This window comes from Sinocyclocheilus anshuiensis, unplaced genomic scaffold (genome assembly GCF_001515605.1).
Source record: "Sinocyclocheilus anshuiensis isolate Anshui unplaced genomic scaffold, SAMN03320099.WGS_v1.1 scaffold766, whole genome shotgun sequence".
Classification (NCBI taxonomy): domain Eukaryota; kingdom Metazoa; phylum Chordata; class Actinopteri; order Cypriniformes; family Cyprinidae; genus Sinocyclocheilus; species Sinocyclocheilus anshuiensis.
In genome coordinates this window covers 693,802-706,683 of record NW_015546060.1, presented here as the reverse complement: position 1 = coordinate 706,683, position 12,882 = coordinate 693,802, and the positions used below count along the sequence as shown (strand labels likewise).

At 38.9% G+C, this 12,882-nt stretch overlaps 1 protein-coding gene across 3 annotated transcripts in view; it reads left to right on the top strand.

The window, feature by feature from the left end:
* The window catches only part of LOC107699420 (AP-3 complex subunit delta-1-like), a 41,824-nt gene that overhangs the window by 19,704 nt on the left and 9,238 nt on the right, over nt 1–12,882 (top strand). For all 3 annotated transcript variants that reach the window (XM_016500673.1, XM_016500671.1, XM_016500672.1), the window contains exons 11-23: nt 1,118–1,166; nt 2,682–2,827; nt 2,943–3,091; nt 3,573–3,803; nt 3,876–4,107; nt 7,493–7,638; nt 7,709–7,850; nt 9,533–9,604; nt 9,690–9,762; nt 9,842–10,038; nt 10,118–10,191; nt 11,993–12,155; nt 12,275–12,403. In XM_016500673.1, the coding sequence (XP_016356159.1) occupies nt 1,118–1,166; nt 2,682–2,827; nt 2,943–3,091; nt 3,573–3,803; nt 3,876–4,107; nt 7,493–7,638; nt 7,709–7,850; nt 9,533–9,604; nt 9,690–9,762; nt 9,842–10,038; nt 10,118–10,191; nt 11,993–12,155; nt 12,275–12,403 (1,803 nt within the window). The remainder of the gene's footprint in view (nt 1–1,117; nt 1,167–2,681; nt 2,828–2,942; nt 3,092–3,572; nt 3,804–3,875; nt 4,108–7,492; nt 7,639–7,708; nt 7,851–9,532; nt 9,605–9,689; nt 9,763–9,841; nt 10,039–10,117; nt 10,192–11,992; nt 12,156–12,274; nt 12,404–12,882) is intronic.

Sequence of the window (12,882 nt, the reverse complement as noted above, 5' to 3'; positions counted from 1 at the left end):
AAGAATATAAAAAAATTCAGGAGTCAGCTGTCCACGGTAGTCCTTAAGATATCAGCACAATAACACACTCAGCAAAATATTGTCTAATTATCGTTATCGATAAAATCCCAGAAAATTATCGAGATATAATTTTTTGTCAGTATCGCACACCCCTAATTTATGTTATTTAATTGATATGATAATTTATTGATAATAATTGTTTAAATTAATATAATAATACTTTTGACTCCATTTTCTTAACAATGGTTTAAAGGCTGAAATGTAAAGTTTAGCATTTTATAAAACTTTGTTTTTGTGAAAACTTGTATCTGAACTGTAAATTATGCTTTTTACAGTCATTTTACAGTTTAATATGGTACTATAGACATTGCCCTACCCCGCTCATATGGTATTAATCTTATTTGTGCAGGTCTTAACATTTTTTTTAAAAAGTCTTAAATTTGAGCTTAAAAATCCTGCAGAAACCCTGATTTGGCCAATGCCTAAAGTTTTGAATGTAATTTATAAAATACCTAAATACGAATAATGTATACAATTCAATAAATGATTAATTTATTGATTAAAGTTATTTAATATTAGTAATAATATTTAGTATTATGTGTCCTTTCATGTCTTTTACTACAGTTCAGTGAAGAAGCAAATCATCTAACGCACGAATTATTATTGTTATTATTATTTTATTTAGTAAATATTGGACATGTTGAGACGAATCTTTGGGGACGAATTAATTTCAGCAATTATCATAATTAAATAGTCACTTTTGCATAAAACCGCTGCTAAATGAATGAATTACTGAATTATTTTTAAAAAGTAAATTCAAAAAATGTAATTTCAGCAATTATTATCATCAAATAGTCACTTTGGAAGAAACTGGCTGATAAATGGAAATGGAAATTATATATCGGCCACCTCTAAATATCAACATTCAGCCATAAGTTTCTTACCTGATTTTTATAAGTTGCCAAACTGAATCCTTGGCTTTCAGACAAGCACTTGACCCATCTGAAGTTGGCTTCCTCTTTGACCGTTGATGTAAAATGGTGTGGAAAGGTTTTAAACATGGTAATAATGCCTTTTATCTCTCCTTCTGTTTTCCATTTCTCTCTCCGGTCCACAGCTCTGTGTGCAGAAACTGCGAATCCTGATTGAAGACTCGGACCAGAACTGTGAGCCTTCTGTCAATGCCTGCAGTGTGTCATTCTCTCATTGTCTGTGTGTTTCTGAGTCCCCCCTTCTGGCCCTGTAGATGAAGTCCATATAGATCTCCATCCTGGATAACTCAAAGACACCTCAGTCCTACAATAGGGAATTGGCAAGAGTCAATCATATTTTTATAGCTTGAGGAACCAGAAAAGGTTCCTCCAGAAAGCAGTAGCATTTCAAGACATATGCATCAAGTAATCTGAATTATCTTGCAGGAGTTCGAGTTATCAGTGTCCCAGTGAAGCCGGCTGTAGAGTAGCTCTGTGAAGCCTGGACTGCCATGTTTTGTTTCTCAAAAACCGCTGAGTTCCCTCACAGGGCCGTTTGGTATTTACTTCCAGCTGAATGTTTTGGCATTCTGTCAATCCTGAAGCCCCATGTCTTCCTTAAATAGATCAGTTTTTGTACATTTTGTTTTTTCATCAACAAACCTAGAACGTGCAGGATAAGCCCACTGTCCTAATGGCCCAACACTACAGAACTGTGGCTCCAGCTGTCATGCATCTGTATTAGTCTTTGATTTTATGGGCATTTCAACCATCAATTGCCTTAAATCAAATATGTGGTTAATTTTTGTAAAATCTGGCAGAGTAAAACAAAACTGAAGTCCATTTGTGTTGTTGTGGGGGTGTGTGTTCTTGGGGGTGTGTGTGTGTGTGTTTGTTGTCCTTTGTGTTTGTGTTTTCCCATTGTCTTTGTGTCATTTCAAATGCTGTACATTTTAGTAACATTTTAGCAATAGGCTTTAAATTCAGCATATTTGAAAGTCGGCACAAAATGGAAGCTCAAAGTTTTTTTTTATAATTTTTGACCTTATATTTTTAAATAAAAATGTTTACGTTTTTTGGTAAAATGCTAGACGTCTCTTGGGTGATATATGCAGGACATCTGCATCATTTTGTCCATTCAAACTCTGCCACTTTCTTACAATCGCCTGCAAGCTCACGTTCAGATTTGCCTTCATCCAATCAACAACCATTCGAGAAAAACGAGTCCCAAATCTTTTTTTCTTTTCCATAATCCATTTCACTCGGATGTACTTCGTAATATGGACAAAAATATCTGTTGCTACTTCCATTACATGCCGACTTGTGTAAATAGAAGAACTGAGACAAAACGTCAATTAGCATAAATTATAGGGCTGCACGATTATGACAAAAATCATAATTGTCGATTATTCCCTTGAAATTGTAATTGCGATTATTAATTACGATTATCACAATTTACATTGAATGATGTTTATACCATTGTTTGATGCAACTGCATGACGTATTTTTATATGACATATGAAGCACGCAGAATAACATAAGTGGACTTTGAATGATTAATTGCCGCTTTGAACGATTATGTAATTGTGGCATCCATAATTGTAATCGCGATTAGAAATTCGATTAATTGTGCAGCCCTAATAAATTAGCATAAAACAGAGAGACTGCGCTTCATTGCAAGAGTCACTTAGGCGCTGTAATGTTTTGCAGTGAAGTACTTGGGTCTTCTGGCCATGTCCAAGATCCTGAAGACGCACCCCAAGTCCGTGCAGTCGCACAAGGACCTGATCCTGCAGTGTTTGGACGACAAAGATGAGTCCATCCGACTGAGAGCTCTGGATCTGCTCTATGGCATGGTGTGTACGACTTTTTGTTAACGGCATTTGTTTGCTTGCATTCCTCTTAAGTCTCGTTGTGAAGAGCTCAAATATAAGAGGTTATTAAAATGTGGTGGAAAATGTGGGTAACTAGGTCTCGAAGAAGAACCTGATGGAGATTGTGAAGAAGCTCATGCTGCATGTGGACAAAGCGGAAGGCACCACTTACCGAGACGAGCTGCTCACCAAGATCATCGACATCTGCAGCCAGAGCAACTACCAGTATATCACCAACTTTGAGTGGTAAGACTAAACAACAGCCCAGAACACATTTAGGGGCCGTTGACGGAGAATTTCAGTTGTTTTTCTATGTAAACATGCGCTAGATGGAGGTCTTTGGCTGGATCTTGAGCTGTATCATACATAACACAGCTCAGCTTAAAAAAATATCTTGACTTGTCTTCCACTACCCTGCATCTTACGTTACTAAACAGAAAACGGCATTTTGTATGAACTGGTCCTTAATTATGGTTCCAAGACCGTGTGTTTTTTTTCCCCTTTCACTGCCCTGTGTGCAAAAATATGTTCTGTGTGAACTGCCCCTTAAATATAGTACTAAGACTTGCATTTTTTTTTCCTATTCCACTGTCCTGCATCTCACGTTAGCACAAATGCACATTCTATGTGAACCAGCCCTTAAACATAGTTTTACCAGTAACCGTTACTATTTAACATAGCCATTACTGGATACAGAAGTCAGAAAACAACCTTATCTGTCTTCCAGGTACATCAGTATCCTGGTCGAACTGACTCGTCTGGAAGGTACAAGGCACGGCCACCTAATCGCCTCTCAGATGCTGGACGTCGCCATCCGCGTCAAAGCCATCCGAGGCTTCGCCGTGGCTCAGATGGCCACTCTGCTGGACAACGCACACCTGCTGACCGGCAACACGCAGCACAACGGGATCTGTGAGGTTCTCTACGCTGCCGCGTGGATCTGCGGAGAGTTCTCAGAGTACGTGCTGACGATCTGGAAAGGTTCATACTTCAACCATATAACAGCATGCTAACATCCTTTTCCCCACAGGCATCTGGAAGACCCCATGCAGACACTGGAGGCTATGCTGAGGCCCAAAGTGGCCACCCTGCCCGGTCACATCCAGGCGGTGTACGTACAAAATGCTGCCAAGCTGTTTGCGACCGTGTTGCGAAAGCACGAAGGGGAGACGGACAGCCATGCCGTGCAGGAGACCAGCCAGCTGCTCATAGACAGACTGCCCCTCTTCGTCCAGAGTGCCAACCTGGAAGTGCAGGAGAGGGTGAGGAGAAGCTTTATTCTGACATCTCGTCCCTTACGAAACTTCACCATGATTTTACTACAAATAAAACCAAAAAACATGGTTACTATAGTTAAACCATGGTAGCCACAAATTAACCATGGTTTTGCTACACTAACCATAGTTTAACCGTGGTATTTGTAAGTAAACCTGTGGTTATACAAATGGTAATCAATACACCAAAAAACCATGGTAACTACAATTTTTACTATAGTAAAACCATGGTTAATTTTTCATAAGGGGTGGCTGGCAGTGTTTTTGGCATCACAGGTACTTTCCTAGCATGAAGGCTATTCCAGACACTAGATGACAAAATGATATAAAATTAAGTGGAAATTCATTTCCAAAATCTCAAAATCCATTCAACAACCAGTGAATTGAATCAAGTCCTCGCCCTATATTTCGGATGTACATCCCTGACTGACAGATAAAGCAACCAATCACGTTTCGTTTTGTGCCGCATCATGTTTAGGGGTGTGGAAATGTTGCCACAATAACAGACCGGTGTGTAAAACTCTTGGACGAGTTTTAAAGAGTCTGTCGCGAACTTTACATATTTCACATACTTTTGAAAATCCAGCGTTTAGTTGATCCTGATAAGTGCTCATTATCACAGTTGTAAACACGACAGCTTTCTTCTAACATGAGGGGGTATGGCATCGTTGTTTCCAGGTTAAACAACGCGACACGCATCTCCCGGAAATCCTGTATAATGCAACCAATCAGATGATAACTTCGAAACTCCTTAAGTGTTTCCAAATTTGTGTGTCAGACATTCAGCCAACTGTCCGTGGGTGTGACGTCTGAGGCTGAGACTATGTGTCATGACAATTGAAAATGGCAATGTGCTAAAGCATGTTAGCATTATTTTAAAACATGCTAGCAACATTTTAAAACATGCTAGCAATGTGATAATACATGTTAACAAAATGCTAGCAACATGTTAGCAACATGCTGGAAATGTTACAAATGTCCAAGCAGCATGCTTGGTCAAGTTAGCAGTGTGTTAAAACATGGCAACAACATAGTAGAAGCCAGCAATGTGTTAAAACATGTTAGCAGCATGCTAGCAATGTGCTAAAATGCTGGAATTGCACAAGCAACATGCTAATACAAACAAGGTGTAAGAAATGGCAACAACATAGCAACATGTTAACAATTAGTGATGTTTCGTTCGTGAACAAATCTTTTTGGTGAACGAATCGTTCTCGTTCACGTAATCCATTGACTCATATTTCTCGTTCACTGAAATTCCTCCCTCCAGAGCAGCGCGGCGCTATTGGCAGCGCATGCGCAGTTCAATGAACAAGGTAGCTCTGTGGACTGTTTCATCCTGTCAAAGAATGACTAAACCTCGAGCCAATAGCCTTCGAGTTTGAGATGTGACGGAGCATGTGATTTGTTGAATGTAGTGAACGAATACGCCCTTCACTGAACGAGTTTCTTTTGAGTCTGAACTCGAGAGATCTTCTCGTACATGAACAAAATGACCGAACTGGTACATGACGTTCGTGAACGAGTTGAATGAACTGCTACATCTCGTTCTTGAATGAAATGACTGAACTGGTACATATCTCGTTCATGAACGAAATGAATGAGAGTGTACCTGGTCAGTCGGCCATTTAGCATGTCAATCTCGAACAGCAATCAGAAGATGCAAAGCGCAGTTATAGGTACTGTGCACATACGCTTGTTTATATATTCATATTTAGCATACAGAACATAACTCCACGTTTAATCCCCGATTTATGAATGTGTAATTGTCTGACCAAACAATTAAAATGTTAATTATGCAAGAAAACCTTGTGCTTTGGTCATCTGAACAACTTATTTAGACTTTATTTATTTAATGAGTAGATTATGCACACATTTTAATAAAGCCAAATCAGTTTTTGTAACAGGTGAATACGTTTGTTGACTTAAAACATAACACATAAGACACTCTTTTTCGCCACCTGCTGGCATATTTATGTAATATGAAAAAATGGTCACTGAACGAATCAGTGAACGAATCTGAATGAATAATTTTAGTGAACGAACTGAAAATTAACGAATCTCTCGAAAGAATCAAAATTTCCATCACTATTAACAATGTGATAAACATGCTAGCAACATACTAGCAATAAGTTGAGTCATGTTAGCATCATGGTAACAACATGTTGAAACATGCTAAAGGATGTCAGAAACATGTTATATCTTGCTAGCAGTGTGTTAAAACTTCAACATAGCAGCAACATGTTAACAAAGTGATCATTTTAACACTTTCCCCACCAGCATTTTTGATGATTTTCACTCAAATTTGATGGCCTTCAGTATATTTTGCTGTATGAATATTTGAATATGCAATACACCAAAATAAAGATCAGAGCCTTTATTTTTAAACAAAAAAATCAGTTTTATTCAAGCTTAAAGCATTCTTTTTTTATCAACACTTGAATATAGGTAGGTTTCATAAAAAATTCATTATTTTGAGCAAAAAGGTGAGAAAATCACATTTTTATCAAAAGCTACATCTGGATAATATTCAGTACGATTATCAAAGCATAAATCCAGTAAATCGCTTCCATCAACACCTCCAAAGCTTGCACAGACATATACCACTTCCTGGATCAACATTTTACTCTGTAACATTATGCAGGTTTCATTTATATGCTGTCTATTGCTGATGATCGCATTATTTTTCATATGCATCTGTTTATGTAAGAGAAAGCTCGTTTTTCCATCCTGTTCAAGTGTGTTTTTGTTCGGGAGGTTTTGTACTCGTTCAGAAGATGTGTAATACTGCCCTCGAGTGTATAACAGTGAAAACACGGAAAGCCGTAAAAACTCGTCTTTGGCTGTGAAGCGTTTTCTTGTAAAAGACACGATAACTCGTCAATGGCGGGGAAAGAGTTAAAATGCTTATGCTTTGCAATAAGTTAAATTATGCTAGAAACATGGTTGGTAATATGCTGAATCATGTTAGCAATGTGCTAAACATGCCAGCGAGGTGTTAAATGTGTTAGAAACATGCTAGCTTGCAACATGTTGCGAACGCCTTGCAGTTAGCAGAGGACTGTAGCAACCACTTTTATGGTCTGATGTGGGGTTTTGTTTAGAGATCACATGGGTTCCTAATGTGGTCTGTTTTGGTGTAATGGATCTGATGTGGATTATTAGGCATCCGAAGAGGGTTTAAAGGGGTCTGATGCGGTCTAATGTGTTTTTGCAGGGTTTAATTAGGTCTGATATGTACCTCCATTGGAATCAGTTGTGAGCATGAGCAAAGCGCTTTTCATTGATTGTGATTAAAATAATAGGGTTTATTAGGCTTCGGAACAGACACACACACACACACTGCAAAATTAACCATGGTGTTCCCCTGCAGGCGTCCTGCATCCTCCAGCTGGTGAAGTACATCCAGAAGCTGCAGCAGAAGAAGGTGGAGGTGGCCGAGGAAGTGACGGCTCTCTTCGCTGGAGAGCTCAATCCCGTGGCCCCCAAGGCCCAGAAGAAAGTGCCTGTACCAGAAGGGTGAGTCATTGAGTGTATATCAAGGGAATCGAAAGAAATAGATGTTTCAGCTGTTGTTTTCCCTCTCCAGTCTAGATTTGGATGCCTGGATCAATAAGCCTCCGTCAGAGAGCGAGTCTGAGGACGAGAAGCCCAAAGCGGTGTTCGCTAAAGAGGAACCCAAGCATTCCAGATCAAGACACACTGAGGTGGACGAGAAAGAGTTGGCCAAGGTAAGTCCACGATGTCCTTTAGACCTACAGAAAATATAAAAATACAACCGTCCTAATTAGGGGTGTGCGATATACCGGTAGACACGATTAACCGGTAGAAATTTGTCAACTAGTAGAGATTTTGGACTATGGCCTCTATTGCGGTTACACGCTCTCATGACGTTGCTGTGCTGCATGACCATGAACATTTATCATTTGCACGCATTTTTAAGCATTGCGGTTTAAAAACAAGCAATTGTAAGCCTTTGAAATGCATTCAGCAGCGAAAGAGAACTCATTTCACTATATGCGTGAGCTGTCTGAGAGACTGTTTCTGAGCGCCATCAGAAAGGTGCGCGCACGTGAAGACTGTGCTCATAGAGCACGGGAGCATTGGAACGGAGTTATTTTTACTGCTGTATAGGCCTTGAATGGTTAAATACACACACTTGTATGTGTCAAAATGCCCATCTTTGCAAATGTCCTCGTAAATGGAGTAATTATGTCTTAAGTGAAAGCAAACTGCTGAGAAAGAAAACATGCGTAACAGTATATTGGGTTCGGGCAGCTCTTAAAGTGACAGCAGTCTAATATTCCTGCTATCTGTCATTCATGTTAATCAAACAACAAAAGAGAGAAAATCTCTCACTGCTCTTGACTAAATCACTTTTGATACTTTAATAAGTAGAAATTGAATTTACACCTCTCACTGCTCTTGACTAAATCACTTTTGTTACTTTAATAAGTAGAAATTGAATTTACACAGTGAAGAATATGCAGTGTTTTTATACATTTGATTACTTTATGCAATGTATGTAGTAGGGGTTGAACGACTTACGATTTTTTGAAGTTGACTTTTATGTGATGAAAGTCGAGTTGAATTCGACTAGTCGCTGATGACAACATTAATGAACAAATAAGTCTGGAGCTGTGACAAACACCTTGTGCACAGCTATGGCATATGACACAGCGCTGCCCACATGGCTGTTGCTCCTATAACAGCTTTTTTATCAGTTCTTTTGTCTTTGGGTCGTTATATTTCTCACAGATTTCTGCTCGTTCTAAATCAGATACAGATAAAGTAGTACAGTAAAGATTACATTAATATGAATGCATTAGTGAGACAGCGATTGCGTGTGTGAATTCATTCTACCTGGCAGCGTCTCTCTACTAGTAGTGAAGCTGTGGAATTTACTAGTTATTAAGAAATATATGCTTGAACTTTTCAGTTTCTAAGCTATTTTATTGAAAAATCACAGAACAGTGTTGACAATACATTTCCGCGCTGAATGATTCTATGCGCATTACTGTCTGTAGCCTATGTGTGTGCGTTACAGTGCAGCAGCGCATTAGATTAGAACGGCGATTAACTTGCCTGTACAATAAGCTGTTTAAAACGTGCATTCTCCCGTTCAATTTTGAGCATCCAGTAATATAATCACACATGTCTTTTGGAGCGCTTTCAGAGTATGCATTTATTTGTCATCTGAACTGTTTGGAAACTGAGCGTAAATGTGGAATTCCTTCAAAGATTTCTTATCCTGTTGCGCCCTCTATAGGACCAGCGACTAGTCGACGTCAAGCTTAAAGCGTCATGGCAGAGCATTGAAGTCGATTAGTCTGTGCAACCCCTAGTATGTGATATAAGATTTTGGTCATATCGTCCACCCCTAGTCCTAATACACTTGTCCGATTTCACACAGAGGAGGGAAGCCAGGAAGCAGGAACAGGCCAACAACCCATTCTACATCAAGGCCTCGCCATCATCTCAGAAGGTACGCAGTCAAATGATTTCTGCGATCACATAAACCTCAGGCCAAAACATGCTTTTAAGCACCTCGAACTTGTTTGCAATTGCAGGTGTATGACGCTCCAGGTGTAGAACACATTCCGGTGGTGCAGATCGACCTTAGTGTGCCTCTTAAAGTCCCAGGTGAGCAAATCTACAATCTCTTATTTCAGCAGACCAAATAAAACCACGGTTTCATTTCATTGTCCATTGTTTGGTCCAGGGATGCCCATGTCCGACCAATACCTGAAGCTGGAGGAGGAGCGCCGGCAGAAGGAGAAGGCTGAGAGAAAGAAGAAGGAGAAAAAGAAAAAGCGGGAGAAGCGAGGGAAAGAGAGGAAGGCGGATTCAGGTCCCGAGAGCGAGGAAGACATAACGCCCGCTCACCAGGTGGACATAGTCACAGAGGAAATGCCAGAGGTGAGCAGCTGTTATTTTGGAGTTGTTATTTTTATCCCCTAAACTATATGCAATAATGTTGGTTTGTCTTGGTTCCCAGAATGCCTTACCGAGTGACGATGATGATAAGGATCCCAATGACCCTCATAAAGCTCTGGACATCGATCTGGACAAGTATGTACCACATTGATGCCTCCTACAGTTCATACATGTGCTACATGTAGTGATGCACAGAAATTCATTTTTTACTAAAACTGAAATTTGGCGTTCTTGTTTTGTGTCCGGTGTTTGGTCTGAGACACTTTCTGTCAGTCTGAGGATATTAATACTTCATTTTCAGTATCACCACTGTTTTCCCTCCAGATATTGTTTTCATTTTCATGTTTCTCATGGCTGTCATTCATTAGATGCCTTTAGCAGGTTCTGATTGCGGAGTCCAGAATCTCTGTTCATGCAGATGCAAAACAAATCTAGTTCTTTTGCATCTGTTGGGTTTTCCGTGTTCTGATATCGAGGAGCTTTCTCCAGTTCTTCTGAATCTGCTCCACTCTCTTACACACACTGCTTTCTGCTTGTGTCTCTCGATCTCTCTCTCTCCCTCATGCACGCACACATCTGCCCTCCTGACAGTCTGCTGTCTGGTTCTAGCTCAAGGTAAGTACTTCATGTGGTCATTTGACCCAGTGGAATCAACTGCCCAATTACCAGCATCTGTTTTTTTTTTCCCCTGGCAATTGTAGTATGTCACTGTTGGACCGCATAATATTTGTCAAGAATACATTGTGCATGACTGATCAGCTCACCTGCAGGTTGGGTTTTGGCTGTGGTCATATTGCTACAACTTGAACACTTTGGTTATAAAGTTTGGGGTTCAAAAGAATGGAATTAATTTTAAATCAATTTTTTTGTAACATTATAAATGCATTTACTGTCACTTTTGATCAATTTAATGCATCCTAGCTGAATAAAACTGATAATTTCTTTCAAAAATATAAAAAATCTTACTGACCTCAAACTTTTTAGTGGTAGTGTATATACAGTACACACCAGCATTGACAGCCTTGCCTGGCTTTGACTTTTCCCTTGAAACTCGTGGGCACAGATTTTAAACCCCTCAGCTGTTTTCAGCTTGTTGTTGTACAGGAACATTTTACTGATTTAAAGGCCTCTTCACACCAAATCTCAATTTCTGACACAAAACACAATGCACCACATGTTTTCAAATGAAGCGAAGCAAACTCCTTCATACCTAGTTGAGAATATTACGTTTCTTTTTTTTTGTTTTGTTTTGTTCTGTTTGGAGGCTAGGTCAGTTTATTTTTTATTTAGTTTTTCTTTTTTGTTTGGTTTGGAATTTTTTTTTTTATACTTTTGTATGTTTTTATTTTTCATTTGTTTGACTAATTCAGATCAGTAACTTTTTAGATGGATTTGTGAGTGCTTTGAGTGATTAAAAACAACAATTTCCTTGAATTGAAGTGAACTGATTGTGAAGTGAACTACACTGGTTGCACTTTGAGTGTTGTTGTATGCAGCGACAGAGCACAGTGCAAAATAAAGACATGATGTCCAGTTATTTCTATTATTTTTTTATGTCTCATTCTATTCAGAACTCACAACAATTTCTGTTGCCTTCACACTCTAGAAACCATGTTTAGCTCGTATCTGTGGAGAAATGTAGATGTTCAACAAATTAAAATAGTTCAGATTCAGTAGTTTTTTTTTTTGGTTGTTAAATTAAATCAATTCTTAGCACTGATTGGTTGATGTAAGAACAACAGTTTGAAATGTATTAGCTGATGAAATGTTATACTTGTGTGGCGCTGTCACATTAGACTTGTTGCGAACAGGCCTTTGGACTGTGTATTGAATAAACTGAAGCCTTTCCTAGCTTCCATGTAACTGGTTATCTCTCTTGCTCACAATCTCCTTTTCTTTCTGTGCATCTAATCTCTGTTTCTCTTATTCTTTCCAGGCCGCTTGCAGACAGCGAGAAGCTTCCCGTGAGGACCCACCGTCCAGAGGTGCTGAAGAGCCCTGCCGAGGACAGAGTCAATGAGAGCATCCCGCAGGAGACCAAGAAGAGGAGCAGTAAGGAGAAGAAAGAGAAGAAGAAAGGCAAGGAGAAGGACAGGAAGGTGAGATGGCAGTTTTGTATGAATAATAATTGTAAACACACATCTGCATTTAAGCAATTAAGAGCGTTTTTGTAATTCCACTTCATTAATATTCATATGGTGGTTTTGATGTTTTGTAGAGGAGCAAAGAGGAAAAGAAAAAGAAGAAACATAAAGAAGTGGAGGAGGAGCTTCTGGAGTCCCATCCAGAAGAGGCCGTCCAATCAGAGGAGACCAAAGAGGCGGCAACCCCGCCCACATCTGCTGAGGTATGATTGTTTTTGCACCTATAGTAAAGTATTATCTTTAAAAAAGCTTGTCTTATAGCTTCTCCATCACTAACATTTGCTGTTTGCTTTATTTATACTTCGAAATATTCCATTACTTTGTTGAAACTGCTCAAATTTGGGCTGCCACAAATGACAAAATTTATATACAAAGCTTAAATCAATCGTTAAACAGAGAAAAAGCATGAAAACATCTGTTTTAATGGCCACATGCCTGCAGTCTGTACTGCTGTTTAGAGGTGTTGATTAATGGACGATTAATTGTTGTTAATTTAATCCAGTAAATCTTATTTGTATTGTCTAATGCATTTCAGCACAAAATGCAGAAAATGTAGTGAACTTACTATGTTACTTATGCATGTTATTATTTGACAAGTAGTCCAAAATTGGAAATATTTAAAAATGTAAAAAATACATATTTTTATTTTAGATTTTTTGTTTTTTTGATATATATATATATA